Source organism: Leptidea sinapis, chromosome 43, assembly GCF_905404315.1.
Source record: "Leptidea sinapis chromosome 43, ilLepSina1.1, whole genome shotgun sequence".
Taxonomy (NCBI): domain Eukaryota; kingdom Metazoa; phylum Arthropoda; class Insecta; order Lepidoptera; family Pieridae; genus Leptidea; species Leptidea sinapis.
This window is the reverse complement of record NC_066307.1, coordinates 827,722-849,679: the sequence shown is the minus strand read 5'-3', so window position 1 is coordinate 849,679 and position 21,958 is coordinate 827,722. Positions and strand designations below refer to the sequence as shown.

The 21,958-nt window shown below is 34.1% G+C and overlaps 2 protein-coding genes across 5 annotated transcripts in view; one reads left to right on the top strand and one right to left on the bottom strand.

The window, feature by feature from the left end:
* Positions 1-18,807, bottom strand: part of LOC126977053 (ATP-binding cassette sub-family G member 8) — a 95,481-nt gene extending 76,674 nt beyond the window's left edge. For all 4 annotated transcript variants that reach the window (XM_050825721.1, XM_050825719.1, XM_050825720.1 and 1 more), the window contains exon 1: positions 18,602-18,807. The gene's annotated coding sequence lies outside the window, so the exon portion shown is untranslated. The remainder of the gene's footprint in view (positions 1-18,601) is intronic.
* LOC126977130 (ATP-binding cassette sub-family G member 5) overlaps positions 1,726-21,958 on the top strand; it is a 34,621-nt gene continuing 14,388 nt past the window's right edge. The window contains exons 1-3 of the mRNA XM_050825834.1: positions 1,726-1,821; positions 15,694-15,735; positions 21,660-21,777. Coding sequence (XP_050681791.1) covers positions 1,726-1,821; positions 15,694-15,735; positions 21,660-21,777 — 256 coding nt within the window. The remainder of the gene's footprint in view (positions 1,822-15,693; positions 15,736-21,659; positions 21,778-21,958) is intronic.

The following is a 21,958-nucleotide window of genomic DNA, read 5'->3' as shown; positions in this document are numbered from 1 at the left end:
AATCTAGTATAAGATTAAAAAGAAACAACATCAATATACAGTTCTTAAATAAATTCTCTCAAGAACCTATTCAGTAAACCTTACATTATTCCTAAGCTCAATTCAACATCAAAAACGAAAACCATTAAAACTTTCTTTTCCAAATTCCACAGCCTGCACATCACTGAGTAACTGATATTATTTGTTCTGTCATTTAAAATTTATTCAAATACAGTCGTTATCCGGTATTATGAATAGCCAATCGTGTGGAAAACAGTTCCGTCCCCGGACGACCAAATATTTAACAACAGGTGGACATGGAACGGAAATGCACGTAGCATAAAGTCACTTATGCGTTTAAGTAAACTAACTATACTGCTATTTCTGTAGGTACAACTCTCGGATTTTTTGGAGTGAAAATTTCTTGGTAGGGTAAAATCTTATGGATTCGCGTCACCAACATGCTCATGACTGGTGCACGCTATAAATAAATAATTAATAAAATAAATATGAAATAAATAAAAATAATAGTTAATAAACATGGGTACCTACAAAACAAGCGCGTACACCTTCCTTAAAGGCCGGCAACGCTCCTGTGATTCCTCTGGTGTTGCAAGAGATTGTGGGCGGCGGTGATCACTTAACAACAGGTGACCCGTACGCTCGATTGTCCTCCTATTCCATAAAAAAAAATCTATGGTTAGACACCTATTGGATGGGTGAAATCTCTTCAGTTCGCGTCACCGAATGCTTATTGTAATACTAGCTGACCCAGCAAACGTATTGCCGATATTAAAATAGCGATACTAAAGTAACTTGAAGTTGTATGTATTTTTTAATGCTGACTCAAAATCAAACAAATTTCAAAATGTCAAAAAAATAAAAAAATAAATTTGGCGTGGACCACCCTTAACATTTAGGGGAATGAAAAATAGATGTTGTCCGATTCTCAGGCCTACCCAATATGCACTCAAAATTTCATGAGAATCGGTCAAGCCGTTTCGAAGGAGTTTATCTACAAACCCCGCGACATGAGAATTTTATATATTAGATATCTGCTATACAGATGACGTATTGTGCAACATTAGTGCTGTATATAGTAGTGAATTTGAATGCATTTAGTGAAAAGTTCGATGTGCATTGTGAATTAATATATAACTGAAAATAAGTTTTAAAAATAAATTGAAACTACTAATTTAATTGCTTTTAAACATTATGACATTTCAAAATTTAACACCAAAAATTTTATGATTTTACTTCTATCGGTAGTCTCCATACCACAGAAATTTTTATTTTTTTCTACGTATACAGGATATATTACGTATGAGGGATTCATTTGATTGTAGGTCACTTATATTGAGGTATGTATTACAGAAGGTATAACTACGACCAAATTTCAATAGAATCCCCCTTGAAACCGAAACACAATATTGCAATGGAATCCTTCAAGGCAGAAAAAGTCGCTGTTGTCGTAACGTAAATAACATTCAACTGCATAATAGAAGAAAATTACAATAATTAATATGATGATCTTGCGGATGATTGAGAAACTGAAGAGACAGTGGGCAGGACACAAAGCTCGAAGGGCGACCATGTACTGGAAGACGCCGTGTTGGTAGGCCCCCCACAATATGGGCCGAAGGTTTAGTCAAGATCACTAGAATAGGTAGGATGATGGCAAGAACTGATCGTTGTGTAAATCTTTGGGGTAGATCTCTGTGCAGCAGTAGACGTCTTCGCGCTAAAATGATGATGATGAACCGAGTACGGGTAATTTCATTAGAAACGCTCTTCAAACCGAAACACAATAATACTTGCAAAGCTCCTTCAAGACAGAAGAAGGTGATGATGTGGAACCTAGCCGTAACGTAAGACCACGTAAATAATATTCAACCATTCAACACTACAATAGAAGAAATTTGCAATAATTAATAATATAATTTTTTGCAGATGATTGCGATACTGAATGGAAAGTCATCGAGTAAACACCACTGCCTGCTGGAAGACGCAGTCTTGGTCCCCCACAAGATCTAGTCACCGGAATAGGTTGTATGAGGGCAGCGAACAATCGTTGTGTTAATCTTTGGGGTAGGTCTTGTCCAGCAGTAGACGTTTTTCGATTTTTGAAATGATCATGATGATAATTAATATACCTACAATAAATAAAGGGTAAATTTGTCGCACTATTACCGTCTATTGAGAATTGACCCTCAGCCACGTCTCATCTGTAACTGACAAGAAAGTATTCAGAGAATTGATGAAACCAAATTTGCATTTTCAAATTATGTTTAACATTTCCGGCCTTAGCATTGTTGTGTATCACCCACACAAAATGATCTCATACTAAAGGAACGCAACATATTATGATTCGGATTAATATTATGTTAGTGACCTCAACGATGGCTTATAAAACTGGTTAAGTGTGAAAAAATTCAATAGAAGGAGAGTTATGAACCTACATTAAAATCACGGCAAAGAAGGTATGTTTGTTGGTCACACTAATCTCAGAAATGGCTCAACCAAACTTTATATTTAAGACTAGACTTTGTATTTAAATTGTATCTGGCCAGTAAATATCGTTAACCTTCTGAATATAAAAAAGCCGATTAAAAAAAACAAATGAAGAACATTTTAGATATGGATTTTTATTTCATTTTAGCCAGCATATTTGTTCAACATAGATGAAGCAGTCTCACGGAGAAACTTTTGTAGAAGTTAAAGTATAAATACTTAGGTCCATAGGTTTAAAAGATAATTTTGGGGTTGGAATGGTTATATGCGCATGCACAACTGGCGCTTAGCACATTTCTAAAGTTAATTATAATATTAAATTACAAGTGACAATATGTATATAAAAATAATTGTATTATGGGAAGGAAGGGAATGGGTTGAAAAAAGAAATAATCAAAACCCTTGGTTCTAAAAATTAAAAAAAAAAGTTATAATAATTAATCCTTTAATATAATAAAAGCTTTTTATCTCAAGGTTTTCAGAAAAAACATTCAATTAAGCCTTATTTTCCGAAAATCCATAATTATAATAATAATAATTCCTTTATTTCAGGCTACAAGGCCCATAAAATAAATACCTTATAGTCTAACATACATATGATATATAACTTAAATCTACGTCACATTTTCGCGGCGATGTGAGGTGCGGGTTCGGTAGCTTCCGGCGGTCGGCGACATACGCGATACTTGCGGAACACGACCCCCTTCGGCCACAGCTGCCCGTCCAGGAAGGTTGATATATGTTCTGTTGGGACGCGAACATCAAAAGAGTTGAAGTCTACTGCGTGACGCGTCACCAACTTTTCGACCCCCAACCGGAACCTTGTCATCTACACAAAGTACTGAACAATGTCGGAGGCCTTGGTGGTGTGGTGAAAGCGAGAGACGTAGATGTACGTCGCTGTGATTACGGGACGCAGGAGCTGGTTCTGTCCTATCGGTGCTGTGCCACATTGGTTATGACTAGGAGGTCTCCTCTTCTTCCGCTTTATTATCCAAACTGCACATTTGTTACTTTTCCTATTCGTTTGGTTTGTACGTAAATTATTTCCTTTTAACTTTTAAGATAATTTAGGTTTTCTCAGTATGTGACTTGTTATTTCTTGTGTGAAAAAAAAAGAAGATTCTTAAACCATACGCCATTTTAAATTGTGAACTGCGAAACACGTGTCGAAGTGGTCGTTGGTGGTGTCGAAGACAAACTTAGCGGAATTAACACTTAAGATAACTTATAACATTTGGATAATCAAGATCCAAATAGAAATCAATGAATAACCAAAGTTATATTATTGTCGCACATAAAACTGACTATTAATGGAGGTACACATAGCAAATCAATATGCTTGTATAGACTATTGTGGTTTGTGAATGATTTGCTTTTTATTGTACGTACAATACCACTTTCTGTAACATTCTATTGTTCTATCGAAACTCGTCTAAATGATGACCTATGTAAAGAGAGAATTCATACAAAGTGAGTTTCTGATAATGTTTTATTTTGATTTCAACGAGAGCTTTATCTATTTGGAAGCTCTAACATTTAGACGACAGTCAATTAAAGTTTATTCTAAAAGATTTAAAACTCTGCGAACGAAAAAAGATAATTATATTTATCAGTCTACATATACAGGCTATACATAGCATACAGCTATATATGTCATACAATAGCAGATAGCGTCGTACCTGCGGACAGGGCAGGCCTGACCGATCAGATAAACAAAGTTTTATGCTCAATGAAAGTCTCACGGTTTTTAAGGTCTTCCACAATTTCGAATTTTTTAGCAAAATCACAGCCTTGACACTCTTTTCGCCATGATCTCTCGATGATCTAGTCTATGAAAGGTGTGTGTCTGTTTTTTTTAATAATACTCCTAGATAAATAAAACATATTATATATATTTTGAATTATATTACGCAAAAAAGAAACGTGTTAAGTTTGAGATGTTACGTTAAAAAATAATCTACGATGTAGGTATATTTTTTTCAATATTCAAGCATTCTACGACTTTGCAAGCACGCATTTGAAAACTGAAGTATCACAAATATTGTTTTTCTTTAATGATCTCAAGAAAACAATATCGTAGACGCGTGTATTGATAACAATGTTATTAGATGTGGTAATAATTCACGCTTTTTAAGCTAGGTAATAGGTATGTGGTTTATTACTAGGTAGTTTATTAGTCATACGGTGGATGTGCAAATGGAAACATGAAACTACCGTGAAGGCGACATCCCACAGTGGCAGCGGTAACCTTGCATGCTTCGTGTATTGTTTGGAGATTTTTTACCGCTACTGCATACAATCCATAGATATCGGTTGATTTATAAGCAAGAGTATTTTATACGTTTTATATTATGTACTTTAAACTATAGACTCACTGTCTTATACATAATGACTTAGTGGAGATTTAAAACATCGCTAATATACGCTTGTTAAAAAAGGTTTTCATAATCGCATATTAGAGCTAAAACGCTCATTATCTCTTCGATATAGCTGACGTGACTTATATAGTAGCTAAGACCCTTCTATAAACCTATTTTAAGCACTCGAACGCAAAAAAACATGGCCGACATCGATCAGCTGTTCGTTAAATAATGTCATAAATATCTTCTCGCTCAAAGTTGTTGGTTGTCTGTCATAGATTGACAACCGACAGACTTCAAAACTTTGATTTTTGAAGTTTGAAATTATTTTGACAACTGACAAAGCATTGACATTGAAAAGATGCCTGTTTCCATTGACAGTTCCTCATTAAATCATGTTTTTTTGTACGAAATGGCAACATTGCGTACTATAGAGACGTATTAGATATGGGAGATTTATCTAACGAATATGAATAAGGAATTTTATCGAACGTTCGATAGGCTTAAACGAAGTTTTAACTAATATAGCTTTATACCTTCGAAAAGCGTTTTATTATGAATAAGGCAGTTACAACATAATAGTGTACAGACAAACAAATCTTGCGAGAATGAAGAACAACTCTATAGCCTAAACACATTATCGGATTTGGTGCGACCGGACCATCAGTCGATCCGGTGGGTGCCCCGCGCCAATTGGTCAGCCGTCGTACTCGGTAGGATCCGGACAATAATAATAATAATAATTTTGTGCAATGGACATTGCGACAAACCATCGAATATAGTCCGCTACCGGATCGCATCCTGATGGTCCGCGATGGTTCGACCGGACCAAATCCGCCCATGTGTATAAGCTATTAGATACAGCAAGATAGATAATTTAACAAAAACAATTACGTAAATAAACTATCCCAAAAATATAACATAACATATTATGCAATAAAAGTAAAAAAATAATTGTGTATTCTTCTATAAGTTCTACGTCGTGTGCCGGTACGTCTTCTTCCCTCAAATATGCGCGAAGGGCACGATGGCTAATGAAGATTAGATATTCAGCTGTGGAGTAGTAGGATTGACGACAGAGCCATTTTTTAATTAAACATTTAAATTTATTTATAGATAATGCCTGAACTATTTATAACACTTTAAGGTATTATGTATCTTATGAAGATAATGCCTGAACAGTGGCTGGGACTTTATTATAAAAGTGTTTACATTTACCCTTAAAGCTATTATGTATCTTACGAAGCCTACTAGAATTAGTTACAAGCAATTCCTTATTTCTAGTGTTTTAATAAAGAAAATTACTATTAAGAGCAGTGCAACTTGACTCTAGAATTCAGCGACCAGTATCAACTATCAACAAAAAATTCTACAATCATTATTTGAGTGTGCTATTCTCAAGGTGCGTCTGGGAAAAAATTATGAGAGTAAACTTTTTTACGATGCCGCGTCGGAGTTTAGCCTGCATTCTCTAAATTAGACGTAACGGATTAAATCCCGGTTAAACCAGTTCATTTACTGAGTTCGGTTTATAGCGGTCGTGGTTATGGACGCATCAACGTTAACATCATCTGTTGAAAATGTTTTATAACTACGAGACACGCGCCACTGCAATTAACTATATCGCTTACAGTATTATGATTACTTCATACTTTTGTAATATGTTACTTAAAGTCGCTTGTACATTGAGTATCATTTAAAGCACTCTAAGAAGTTAATTGTTTGACGAGCAATTTGTATATAATTGTGGGTAATAACTATAATTTTCGCTAAACACCTCTGTACTCTTAACTGAAAATAATAGTTTTGGGAGTAAAAAAATTGTTACAATATATTGCATAGGTACATTATACTGTGGTATATATATATTTAAGTATCTCGCTAGCTTGTGTCTGTGTGTTTCTACATTTATGGTTAGTTCGGGTACCGAAGGGCAACTAACTGGAACCATTTTTTTGGATTACTTTGGCTCCAATTTCAGTCCTTCTGTCTGTCTTCGGCCTGTACCCAATAGTAGTTCGGCAGCAATTTTGACGGAGTAAGTATTACTGTTGCCGTTAAAGTATCAAGTAATAAAAACGAAAACTTAGATGGTGATTTACTGGTATGTTACAAATGCTATGTACAGGTTTAGCGCTCTCTCTTATATAATATTAGAGCATCCTATGTACAAAACTGTCCTGTATCTTACGTACGGAACAACGGACGTGAATCATTGAGGGAAAAATTTAAAGAAACAAACATTTTAACTGTTGCTTCTCAATATATTCTTGACAATGTTATGTATGTACATAGGCACGTTAATGAATTTCCTAGAAACTGTCATAACCATAATGTTAACCATAAAAGGAACAAACATAAACTTATTTAACTTATTATATATTAAGTCGGGTTAGGTAAGTCTTTTGTGGGGCGATGATTTGTTTTTACAACAAGATCCCAGAAAATATTCAAATGTTATGCGAAATTTAAAAGAAATGTTAAAAAACATTTTGATGGTTAGGATTACCATAACATAAATGACTTTCTGATACCACAGTATGGGAATGGAGTGACCAGAGTTAGGCTTTTTAAATTATAAATTTGATTGTATTAAAATTTTATTTAAAAAAAAAGAAGATCGTTTTGGAAAAAAATTGTCGGAAGAAACTCTTCTCTTATTAAATAATTATATATTTATTAAATGATTATAAAAATGTATAAATTTGGATTTGACGAATGCTTTTGGATACCTTTTTGTGTTTAGGTTTGTATTTCAATCAAATACACTTATACAATAATAATAAAATTTCGCAGAATAATTACAAATGTGCATTCTTCGCATTGTAGTAAATTCAAAAATGAAGATTAGTGATTACTAAATTGTTTAGTTGTTTTATTACGTATTACTGCTCGTAATAAATAACAAAATAGTTACCAGTAGTGTAGTATCCCAAACTACAAAATATTGAATTGAATTACGTTTTTTTTACTTTATCCCCAGTAGGAATGATTTTCTGTCCAACTTCAATTGAATCGTACACACAGTAGTTAATTTTACTTATGAGATTTCTAAGTCCTTTTTTCTACCAAAATCCAAAGTAAATGTTTTATCACGCCTTGGGCAACACTGGAAAATAACTATAAGATCTTAGGCAAAATAAAATGAAATTCAGTTAAATACAACATAACTAGTGAGCACATAAAAAGTAAATCACATAACAGTAAAATAATGCGTTGAGAAATGGCAGCATGGACTTGCGGAGCGCGCGTTGCCAATTGTTAAGTGCTACATTATGATTACGTAACCATAACGTTAACGTGATCATCTCCAGAAACCTCTGTATAATAAAGAATATATTAACGTAAATATATTATTTATAATTCAACTTCAAATAAACTTAATTTGCTGTAAACCTTATAAGTCAGGAACTTGCACTAAATTTAAAACGAAGAATAAATGCTATTTAAAAATAGAATTCAAATCTTATATAATTTATACATCTAGATAGAGTTTCTCGCTGTTAGACAACCGATAAAAACAAGCCAAGAATATTAGTTTAGTGTGCGTGACAAGCTACGTCTTACACTCGCGATTTGTATGACACTGTGTTAGTGTGCGTGAATTGCTCAAAATAGAGGTTAGTTCTAAAGTCTATTTTTTTCGACTGTTTCACAGCTGTCATAGTCTATCTAGACGTATAAATGATAAAAAGATTCAAATGAGTATAACATTATTCAATAGATAAATATATTCAACGGATCAGCCTTGCTATCCAACGCGGTAATGCTGCCAGTATTCTTGGTACGCTTCCACGTAATGATAGTTTTAATTTTATGTAGTCGTAGTATTGTAAATATTGTTATAAGATTTGTTTTGATTAAATTAATAGATAATTATTTTATTCAAATAGCATAACATAGTAGAGAGTGTAAAGCAAAAAACATGCATCGGATAGTTGCTAACAAATACCAGTGGGGAGGCTCCTTTTCACCACCAGCTGGAGGCTCCTTTGCACAGGATGCCGGCTAGATTATGGGTACCACAACGGTGCCTATTTCTGCCGTGTAATGTGTAAATATTACTGTGTTTCGGTCTGGAGGGCGCCGTAGCTAGTGAAATTACTGGGCAAATGAGACTTAACATGTCTCAAGGTGACTAGTGCAATTCTAGTGCCGCTCAGAATTATTGGGTTTTTCAAGAATCCTGAGCGGCACTGCATTGTTATGAGCAGGGCGTATCAATTACCATCAGCTGAACGTCTTGCTCGGCTCGTCCCTTATTATCATAAAAAAAACCTACTTATAGTAGTTTAGATCAAACAATTATACTATTTATATCGGCTTCTTATTTCCGAAAAGTACTAAAATATACTATGAAAGCATAAATAGTGTAGTACCTCCAAAGAATAACTCCTTCATCACTCATGCTGTTATCCATACTGAACTTGACGCTGGAGACCACTCCGAACCCTCGCAACACAAACACATTACAGAAGTTTTATTTCTTCTTTCAAATAATCAAAGTCGAAACGGGTCGCTAGTTAAAAATCTAGTTTGTAGATCACAGAATACCTTTATTTATTTATGGTGTGTGTCGATGATGCAGCTACTGTACTCAATAACTTTTGTATTAATTTACATTTACTTTTTTGACTTACTCGTGTAAGACTGACGTATTGACTATTTGACATTTGAGTGTGTTTATTGCATCATTTTACATATTATATTGTATTTGAAATGATTTGTAAATCGATGGAAATGTAAATCTTGACATAAAAGAGTGGCAATGAGTTTCTTGCTACTTCTTCTCATTAGCTCAACACTTTACGAAGTAGCGGTAGATTCAATAAGAAAAATATTTTTTTTGACATTCATAAGTGTCATTTCCGTGACCTACGTGAATAAAGTGATTTTGATTTGAAATCTTCAGAAAGATGGCACATATCACAGAAATTTATTTTATGACTCTGAAATCTAACCATCTTCAAGATGTCCGTTTTTATCATTTAAAAATGTCTGGCCTCACATCGTAACAAAGATCAAAAGGGTAATAAAAAAATATCGACAAACGAACGATGTCAGCAGAAATCAAGTATTTTTATATTTACAAGTTAAACAATGTTCATTACTATATTTATAATACTTATACTTAGATATACTAACATGAAGTAAAAAGTATCACTACGTGGAAGAGTACCAAGAATACTGACAGCATTTCTTCATTTGACAATGTAATGAATAAATAAATACTTTGGTTAATGATTCTATTTTGATAATAAAAATGGAGTCGATAAATTATAGTTAAAAAATGCTTTTGAAACAAGCCAAACTAAAAAGAACAAAAATGGACTTCATGGTCGCTTTAACGTTTATTTAACTTTAATGTTTATGAAATTTTTTATAATTAAAAATGTGAGAACTATCAATTTCTTTCTCATTTGTCTTAAAAATCTTTCAAATTGATAATTCGCAGTTCGAGCTGTGTTTGTGTAACATAAAACTACATATTTTATTTATAATCTATTCGCGATACTTTCGCGTACAACAGGTTTATATTTAGCTTTATAATTTATTCAATTATTTAAATAAATAGTTTATACTGTTTAATTTTCACTGGTGGGTAGAAATTTATTCAATTATAGAATAGGACCTTAGAACTATCGTTTACAAGCAATTTAACGAAAAAGTTCCTATAGCTAAGTAATCAGTCCTGCGCAGCCCTCATACAACGTGATCCGGCGATCTTGACCACATCGTCGGTCCATCTTTTGGGGAGCTACCAACACTGCGTCTTCTGGTACGCGGTCGCCATTCGAGGACTTTACTGCCCCAACAGCCATCTGTCCGTCGAACTATGTGCCCTGCCCACTGCCACTTTAATCTCACAATCATAAAAAAAAAATTAGGTAAGTAATAAATTGAGTAAAATGGATAGTTTTTTAATGAATCGGATCGACGCGGTGGTGGAAACGAGGTGATCACACTCAGCCATTAACTACGTTACTGTTTGGTTTTGGCTTGAAATATTTCCAGCCACGATTTCACGAAAGGACTCCAAGACCTCCAACCGATAGCTTTTGCGCATTTTAATAAAAGTACGCACAGAAATAGATTAAATTTTATGGCGACGACATTTTATAGAGACCTTAATCCAGAGAAAAAGAGCACGATAAGACCGAATTAAATGCTGACAAACTCTTGGTGAGGTAACGAGCGTATGGGTCACATTCTCCAGAAACACCAGAGAAATCACAGGAGATTTGCTGGTCTTTTATAAAAGTGCAATCGCTTCTTTTGTAGATACACATGTCGTATCGTCCTTGCAAACCGCACTGTAGAAGAACACTAGACATCCAGATGGTGGAGATGACATCCCGGGGTGCGCCAGACCAGAGATGACAGCAATACTCCATATGTTGCTGGACCTACATTTTGTAGAGCGCTAGAATATGAACCGGCTCGAAGTATTGCCGTGCTCTATTAATGACCCTTAGTTACTTCGAAGCCAATTTGGCTTTGCCTTCCAGATTACCGCGGAGTTGTCAATCTGTCGAGATTTTGAGACCCACTATATCGATACTATAGCGAGGCATTTAGGGGAGTGTTTTCGAAAAGCGGTGATAGGTCAAATTGTTATGTCCTGTGGCTAACGCACAGTTTTGAGTCTTCTGTGGGTTAAATTGAACAAGGTACATCCCGCGACATCAAGAGAGGACTCTCCCTTTCTCTATATGTATTTCTACTCTATTATATTTTATAATAATTTAATGGGCATATGTTCAATATTCTTCTTTATATTCCAGATAAACTACAAACGGATAAACACAAAGGAAATTAAAATTGATGTAAGTGGGTAACTATAGTCTTAACGGTGGATCTACGGACCCGGCGAAATTAATTTCTGAGTAATAAATGAGCTTAATGAGTTATTCATTATATCTACGGACAGTGGGAACTGGGAACTTCATAAACACATAAACCCACATATATATATACCGAGTTTTACAATAGCTGGTTTATGACGTATGACACACTTGCATATATAATTTACATAACTACATATAAATATTTGACAGAGTAAAAATATGTAGGTTGAAGTAGTTTGGCGCTGAGTGCGTTATTACGAGACTTACATAAGTAAATATTAGAAATTACTTACTTAATTTATGAATTGTAATGTATTTTTTTTTTTATTATATCGTTGTAATCGACATCGGAGTAGGGGAATGTAATTGTATGGAAAAAATATTGGCATACAAGACTGATTGCATGTTCACTCCTCCAGTTTAAAACAAATCAAAATAATTCATTATTTTACGTCACGGACGAGAAAAAAAATAAGGAGTCCGTGTCACCTTACATAACAGTGAGGCACCAAAACGTGTAAATACATAGCCCCACGCATACACTTACACTAATACAAGCCGATCGGCCGCCATTATGAGATCGATTGCCATCGTCTGTGACAGATCAATTTGCGTCGCCATAAAATATTTTAAAAATGCCGTCGTGCGTTGTGAAAACGTGTAAAAACATTAATATAAAAGTATTTGTGGATATATGATTATTTAATGGACAAAAAATTGTTTAACTGGTATACCCCGTAACCTCACACACACTAGCATAAAGGTGCTTCACTTGCTAATATCACGGCGCGGAGTCCTTCTTTTTTTACTAGTCCTAGTGTTTTACGTCAAAAATGTCAATATGTCAAAGTTTTATATATTACTATTTACCATTACTTCGGACTTCGAAACAGTTGTTATACAGATGAAGATAAAGAGAAGACTCTTATAAAAAGATGACTCTTATAAATCAATATTCACAGCTTCATTATTTTTCAAAATATTATTAATGCAATCAGTGCAAAGTGATACACAATAATTACTCAAACTTTTCAATTTATTTGAGCAAGTTTAAAAAAATAGAATAACTTTTTGAGTATATTAGATGCATCTAATCTAAATCCGCCCGGCTTCACTGAAAGGTGAAATAAAGGTTTCCTGTAGAAAAAAAGTCGACTCTCATTAATTACAATCAGCTGAACGTCCTGCTCGTCACGTCCCTAATTTTCATAAATTAAAAAAAAGAACTTTAATGCAAATACGACGATTCGGTTTCATTTTTATCGAATTGATTTCAACCTATCTGTCAGAACAGTAGATTTAAAAGCATATTATTAGTAGTAGTACGTTGTACGAAACCGTTACAAAAAAAATAGAACCGGAAGTTGTACTCGCTTTTTTTGGCCATTGCTTTTAAAAGGATGTATCTTGAATTAGTTCTGGTATGAAGACATTGACTTGTGAAGTTATGACTCATAGTCTGAGGTCATTTGCATTGTTTTATTATTCTTTGACACTTTATTTTGGATGCTTTGGGAGGAAAAATCCTTGCCTAGTGTGAATATCTTTCCCCTTTATATTGTTATAGGAGCAGAAACAAGTTAATATCGTTTTAACTACGAACTATACTACATCTGGCAACCCTCAAGCCCTCGTATACAGCAGAAGCTATATCACCCATTACTATTTTTGACTGGTATATGTATGGGGTCGAATAATCTAATTCGAATGACAATATGGAACTGCTTCTTATAATACAAAAAAATATAATTCTTCTAAGGCCTGGGATAATCCTTCTCCGCATGTGAATGTGATTAATTAGTGAATTTGCTAGTAATTGTCATAACCGTAATGTTAACACCAGGAACAGACATAAACTTATAATGCCTTCCACTCGGCTAAGTCGAGTTAGTAAGTCTTTTGTGGGGCGATGTATATGCTTTTACAGCGTCATGCCAAAAAATGTTCAAAACAAATGTATTACGAAATTCAAAAGGATTGTTAAAAACCGTTTGAGTGGTAAAGGTTACTATAACGTAAATTACTTTATTAATGATACCACAGATTGGGAATGGAGAGACCGCCCTCAGGCTATTAGTTATTAAGTTTAATAGTACAATATTACTTTGTTACCATATTTTATATGAAAAAAAAGAAGCCCGTTGAGTTTTTTGCGCCAGTTCTTCTCAGGTCTGAGGCATACTTTTTAGAATTGGTGGTAGTTTTTGACTTTCAATAAGTGAAATTCCATCCTATTTTGAATAAAAATATTTGAATTTGATTAATCCTGATTTTCAATAAGTGATTAAAAAATCCAAGACCAAGTCCTAAATCCAAAACAAGTGGAATTATTAATAATATTGATTCTATACTTAAAAAGAGATGATAAAGAAACAACAATATAATTTTACTATTAATATTTATATACTTAGTTAAACAATTAATAAAAAACTTAATACTTGGGTTGGTTTTCTAAACCAACCCCATGAAAGGAAGGAAATTTTGGAAGGAAGGTAGTAGAATTTTGAAACAAGCCAAACTAAAAAGAACAAAAATGGACTTCATGGTCGCTTTAACGTTTATTTAACTTTAATGTTTATGAAATTTTTTATAATTAAAAATGTGAGAACTATCAATTTCTTTCTCATTTGTCTTAAAAATCTTTCAAATTGATAATTCGCAGTTCGAGCTGTGTTTGTGTAACATAAAACTACATATTTTATTTATAATCTATTCGCGATACTTTCGCGTACAACAGGTTTATATTTAGCTTTATAATTTATTCAATTATTTAAATAAATAGTTTATACTGTTTAATTTTCACTGGTGGGTAGAAATTTATTCAATTATAGAATAGGACCTTAGAACTATCGTTTACAAGCAATTTAACGAAAAAGTTCCTATAGCTAAGTAATCAGTCCTGCGCAGCCCTCATACAACGTGATCCGGCGATCTTGACCACATCGTCGGTCCATCTTTTGGGGAGCTACCAACACTGCGTCTTCTGGTACGCGGTCGCCATTCGAGGACTTTACTGCCCCAACAGCCATCTGTCCGTCGAACTATGTGCCCTGCCCACTGCCACTTTAATCTCACAATCATAAAAAAAAAATTAGGTAAGTAATAAATTGAGTAAAATGGATAGTTTTTTAATGAATCGGATCGACGCGGTGGTGGAAACGAGGTGATCACACTCAGCCATTAACTACGTTACTGTTTGGTTTTGGCTTGAAATATTTCCAGCCACGATTTCACGAAAGGACTACAAGACCTCCAACCGATAGCTTTTGCGCATTTTAATAAAAGTACGCACAGAAATAGATTAAATTTTATGGCGACGACATTTTATAGAGACCTTAATCCAGAGAAAAAGAGCACGATAAGACCGAATTAAATGCTGACAAACTCTTGGTGAGGTAACGAGCGTATGGGTCACATTCTCCAGAAACACCAGAGAAATCACAGGAGATTTGCTGGTCTTTTATAAAAGTGCAATCGCTTCTTTTGTAGATACACATGTCGTATCGTCCTTGCAAACCGCACTGTAGAAGAACACTAGACATCCAGATGGTGGAGATGACATCCCGGGGTGCGCCAGACCAGAGATGACAGCAATACTCCATATGTTGCTGGACCTACATTTTGTAGAGCGCTAGAATATGAACCGGCTCGAAGTATTGCCGTGCTCTATTAATGACCCTTAGTTACTTCGAAGCCAATTTGGCTTTGCCTTCCAGATTACCGCGGAGTTGTCAATCTGTCGAGATTTTGAGACCCACTATATCGATACTATAGCGAGGCATTTAGGGGAGTGTTTTCGAAAAGCGGTGATAGGTCAAATTGTTATGTCCTGTGGCTAACGCACAGTTTTGAGTCTTCTGTGGGTTAAATTGAACAAGGTACATCCCGCGACATCAAGAGAGGACTCTCCCTTTCTCTATATGTATTTCTACTCTATTATATTTTATAATAATTTAATGGGCATATGTTCAATATTCTTCTTTATATTCCAGATAAACTACAAACGGATAAACACAAAGGAAATTAAAATTGATGTAAGTGGGTAACTATAGTCTTAACGGTGGATCTACGGACCCGGCGAAATTAATTTCTGAGTAATAAATGAGCTTAATGAGTTATTCATTATATCTACGGACAGTGGGAACTGGGAACTTCATAAACACATAAACCCACATATATATATACCGAGTTTTACAATAGCTGGTTTATGACGTATGACACACTTGCATATATAATTTACATAACTACATATAAATATTTGACAGAGTAAAAATATGTAGGTTGAAGTAGTTTGGCGCTGAGTGCGTTATTACGAGACTTACATAAGTAAATATTAGAAATTACTTACTTAATTTATGAATTGTAATGTATTTTTTTTTTTATTATATCGTTGTAACGACATCGGAGTAGGGGAATGTAATTGTATGGAAAAAATATTGGCATACAAGACTGATTGCATGTTCACTCCTCCAGTTTAAAACAAATCAAAATAATTCATTATTTTACGTCACGGACGAGAAAAAAAATAAGGAGTCCGTGTCACCTTACATAACAGTGAGGCACCAAAACGTGTAAATACATAGCCCCACGCATACACTTACACTAATACAAGCCGATCGGCCGCCATTATGAGATCGATTGCCATCGTCTGTGACAGATCAATTTGCGTCGCCATAAAATATTTTAAAAATGCCGTCGTGCGTTGTGAAAACGTGTAAAAACATTAATATAAAAGTATTTGTGGATATATGATTATTTAATGGACAAAAAATTGTTTAACTGGTATACCCCGTAACCTCACACACACTAGCATAAAGGTGCTTCACTTGCTAATATCACGGCGCGGAGTCCTTCTTTTTTTACTAGTCCTAGTGTTTTACGTCAAAAATGTCAATATGTCAAAGTTTTATATATTACTATTTACCATTACTTCGGACTTCGAAACAGTTGTTATACAGATGAAGATAAAGAGAAGACTCTTATAAAAAGATGACTCTTATAAATCAATATTCACAGCTTCATTATTTTTCAAAATATTATTAATGCAATCAGTGCAAAGTGATACACAATAATTACTCAAACTTTTCAATTTATTTGAGCAAGTTTAAAAAAATAGAATAACTTTTTGAGTATATTAGATGCATCTAATCTAAATCCGCCCGGCTTCACTGAAAGGTGAAATAAAGGTTTCCTGTAGAAAAAAAGTCGACTCTCATTAATTACAATCAGCTGAACGTCCTGCTCGTCACGTCCCTAATTTTCATAAATTAAAAAAAAGAACTTTAATGCAAATACGACGATTCGGTTTCATTTTTATCGAATTGATTTCAACCTATCTGTCAGAACAGTAGATTTAAAAGCATATTATTAGTAGTAGTACGTTGTACGAAACCGTTACAAAAAAAATAGAACCGGAAGTTGTACTCGCTTTTTTTGGCCATTGCTTTTAAAAGGATGTATCTTGAATTAGTTCTGGTATGAAGACATTGACTTGTGAAGTTATGACTCATAGTCTGAGGTCATTTGCATTGTTTTATTATTCTTTGACACTTTATTTTGGATGCTTTGGGAGGAAAAATCCTTGCCTAGTGTGAATATCTTTCCCCTTTATATTGTTATAGGAGCAGAAACAAGTTAATATCGTTTTAACTACGAACTATACTACATCTGGCAACCCTCAAGCCCTCGTATACAGCAGAAGCTATATCACCCATTACTATTTTTGACTGGTATATGTATGGGGTCGAATAATCTAATTCGAATGACAATATGGAACTGCTTCTTATAATACAAAAAAATATAATTCTTCTAAGGCCTGGGATAATCCTTCTCCGCATGTGAATGTGATTAATTAGTGAATTTGCTAGTAATTGTCATAACCGTAATGTTAACACCAGGAACAGACATAAACTTATAATGCCTTCCACTCGGCTAAGTCGAGTTAGTAAGTCTTTTGTGGGGCGATGTATATGCTTTTACAGCGTCATGCCAAAAAATGTTCAAAACAAATGTATTACGAAATTCAAAAGGATTGTTAAAAACCGTTTGAGTGGTAAAGGTTACTATAACGTAAATTACTTTATTAATGATACCACAGATTGGGAATGGAGAGACCGCCCTCAGGCTATTAGTTATTAAGTTTAATAGTACAATATTACTTTGTTACCATATTTTATATGAAAAAAAAGAAGCCCGTTGAGTTTTTTGCGCCAGTTCTTCTCAGGTCTGAGGCATACTTTTTAGAATTGGTGGTAGTTTTTGACTTTCAATAAGTGAAATTCCATCCTATTTTGAATAAAAATATTTGAATTTGATTAATCCTGATTTTCAATAAGTGATTAAAAAATCCAAGACCAAGTCCTAAATCCAAAACAAGTGGAATTATTAATAATATTGATTCTATACTTAAAAAGAGATGATAAAGAAACAACAATATAATTTTACTATTAATATTTATATACTTAGTTAAACAATTAATAAAAAACTTAATACTTGGGTTGGTTTTCTAAACCAACCCCATGAAAGGAAGGAAATTTTGGAAGGAAGGTAGTAGAATCAACTCTTAAAGCTTTAGTACGTAATTTACTTACTGGAACTTAAATATCGGCGATATTTCCTTACACACCAGGCTTTGTAATCTTTTTTTACAAATGTCACGTTTTCGCAAAAAAAAAAATAACTCAGAAGAAGTGTGTTTTTAGCTCAAGTATATCTTAGTAGACAGAATATCCAACTCTAGGCAAAGTTTTAGTTTGTACCTACTTACGTGTATTTTTTGCTGAATAAACATAGTTTTGATTTTTATTCTATGTTCTAATTCTAAACAACTTATCAACGTACACTGAAAAAGAAACAAAGCACATTCTAATAACAGCACCTACACAAATACTTTGGACTTACATCGGCAGGCAACGGGATTACAATTCCAAACAAACACACACAATTTTCAGCGCACTATACGTTCGAGGTCGATCGATTCACCAATATAAATAAAAATAATCGTCTTTCCAATACATTTACTGTTATAAATTTAACAAAATTCGTTTAAATCGTTCGTAATTTGAGCGATACATGTACAAAACGCACCACGGAATTTGCCCGCTGTTGTACTAGCACTGAGCAGTCACTGACACTGCGCATAAACCTCTTTCAGTCTTTCCAATTAAATTCTAGCGCGAGTGAGTGAGACAGCAAACGTGTGGAATTTGTTGAGGCTTATTCTTTTTCTAATAGCTATCGGCCTAATGAGAGAAAGAGATGAAAACTACGTGATTTGCAGTCAGGCTATATCGCAGCGTCCGGAAAAATGTGAGTTGAGGCTTCGTTGTTAAGGGGCAGCCACAACTTTATCGAGGATACTCCTATTTTAAGTCCCACAATTTTCTAAATTCACATACACGTCAAAAAATTTCCATAAATATATCATGCAATACATATACACCGGTTTTGAAGTGTCAATTACAGTTTTAACCATATTCTAGTCTGCCTCATAGTTTAGGTAATCTGCAGTTGAGTAGAATTTATAATACGAGTAGTAGTAACAGCAGAGCTTTAAGAATACTTTTATGTTTATTTAGAGACTACTTCTAAATCCAACCTGGGACCTTATTATTACCTATTAAAGGTTAAAACCTTTAAAGTTAGTGAGTTTTAAGAAGCCTACAAAAATTTGTAACTAGCAATTTGTTACTTTTGTAGCGATGAAAATCACGACTTCGCAAAAATATTATGATTTTTCTGAACATAATACGTTACTATTAAATAAATATACAGACAACGCACAGTCATACATATTTATTTCTTTGAACTTTCTAAAGAAAACGCCTTTTTTTATGACAATAAGAGACGAGACGAGCAGGACGTTCAGCTGATGGTATTTGATACGCCCTGCCCATTACAATGCAATGCCGCCCAGGATTCTTAAAAACCCAAAAAAATTTATCGGCACTGCAATAATTGCGCTCGTCACATTTGAGACATAAGACGTTAAGTCTCATTTGCCCAGTAATTTCTCTAGCTACGAAGATTCACACCAAAACAAAGTAATTCTTACATATTACTGTTTCACGGCAGAAATAGGCGCCGTTGTGGTACTCATAATCTAGCCGGTATCCTGTGCAAATGTCTCTAGTATTGCTCTTATCTCTGCCGAAAAATATATATAAATAGAAGATGCTCTCAGTTGTAGTCGTTCCAAATGGTCAGATGGTTACAGACAAGAAACATGAAACGCTCTGCCCATTACAATGCAGTGCCGCTCGGGATTCTTGAAAAACTCAAAAATTATGTGCGGCACTATAATTGCGCTCGAATCCTCGAGACATAAGATGTCGTCTCATTTGCCCAGTAATTTCACTAGCTACGGAGCCCTTCTGACCGAAACACAATAATACTTACACATTACTGCTTCACGGCAGAAACAGGCGCCGTTGTGGTACCCGTGATCTAGCCGGCATCCTGTGCAAAGGAGCCTCCAACTATAGCCAACCTAACGTATATAATAATATGATAAAGGCTGCTATAACACAAAAAACTTTCTAAGTTTCTTAACGATACCGTAGACTGGTAATGGAGCTCCCTCAGGTTATATTACCAATTTCACTGTTTATTATATTGTATTTTATGTAAAAAGGAGTAGAGAGGAGGAGAGGAGACTCGCTGAGTTTGTTACGCCCGCTCTTCTCAGATCTGAGGCACATATTTTCTATTGGGTAGTTTTTGACTTTAATAAGTGATTTAATAAAAATACATTGAATAAAATAATATATGAAATTTAATTTCCTTCCTCGTGCATGATCATTAATCATTTACTATCGATAGCACAGAAAATTAACGATGTATAGGCAAATATTAAATATTACTTTTAATAATTTAACATATAATATTCCAAACTACCAATGAATAAAAAATAAAATAATATATTAATATTAATAGTACAACATTTCCCTTAAATGCAGCATTGTAGATAATCATGCAAAAATACCCTCTAAAAGCACTTACACAAGAATCAATATTACTTAACAATTTCAAAACCAATGTTAAGCTAGCTACAAGTAAGCCTTTGCAACGTCATTGCAACTCAAATTACCTGAAGTTGTTAGTTGAATCAACAGTTCCAAGAAGAAGGTCGTGTGTTTTATTTCGTATGAATTGATTTCAAATAATATAACAAAATATTCAGCCAAAAATGATAGGAAGTGACTGTACATTGGAACTCTGTAACGTTTTCCACTCTGGGCAAGTAAGTATTACACTTGATTCAAACATTCACTTGACAATGTAAGACTGTTCCCACTACATCTATTATTTTGTATTTATCAAAACAATGTGCCTCAATTGGCATATTTTCGAAAATTTGTTCGCACTTTTTTCTTTTTTATCAATACATAAAGTTTCCAATGGAAAATAAAATTTGTAATTAAAATATTTTTCAATCAATTATTTATTATATGCTCTAATCATGTTTTACTAATTATGAATGAAAGCCAAAAATAAAAATACAATATTGAAATTATCTTATTTGTTTGAATTTCGCTAACTATCCGTTTATATCGGAAGACAGGCGACTATTGTCATTACCCTTATTTCTAAGGAGCGAACCCGTTGATGTCTTTTGCAAATGGAACGTCACTTCCCGTATCTCCGCTATTATAGTAATTATAAACAATATGTTATGTTTTTTTAAAAGTGGTAACCTTCACTTCTAGGATTAATACACAAATTAAATTTGAAAAACAAAATTTTATGAACGATGCGGGATTCGTTACGATCGGGATTCGGGAGAGAACGGTTAGCTCAGTTGGTTAGAGCACCGGCACGGAACGCCGGAGGTCGTGTGTCGAATCCCGCATCATTCATAAAATTTTGTTTTTCAAATTTTATTTATTATAGTTATTGTTATTATAATAAAAATAATTGTAAAGCATAATAGTAAAATGTATATTAATATTGATTTAAGGTGGAACCAGGAAGCTTTTTTCAACGCCTAACTGGCGGCGTGAAAACTGGAGTTATTCTGAAAGATGTATCGTTTATTACGCACAGCGGAGAGGTTACCGCTGTTCTGGGATCCAAAGGTATCCAACTCAATATACTTGAAAGATGGAATTTTTAACATACACTAATATGTCGTGTCTACATTAGAATTCCGCATCCCTTAACTTTAAAGGCAAATTAAAAAAAAGCCAACCAGCGTGGTGAGAATGGTGTCAATTATTGAAAGTGGCAAATAACCAACCACAAAATAAAAATCTTTCC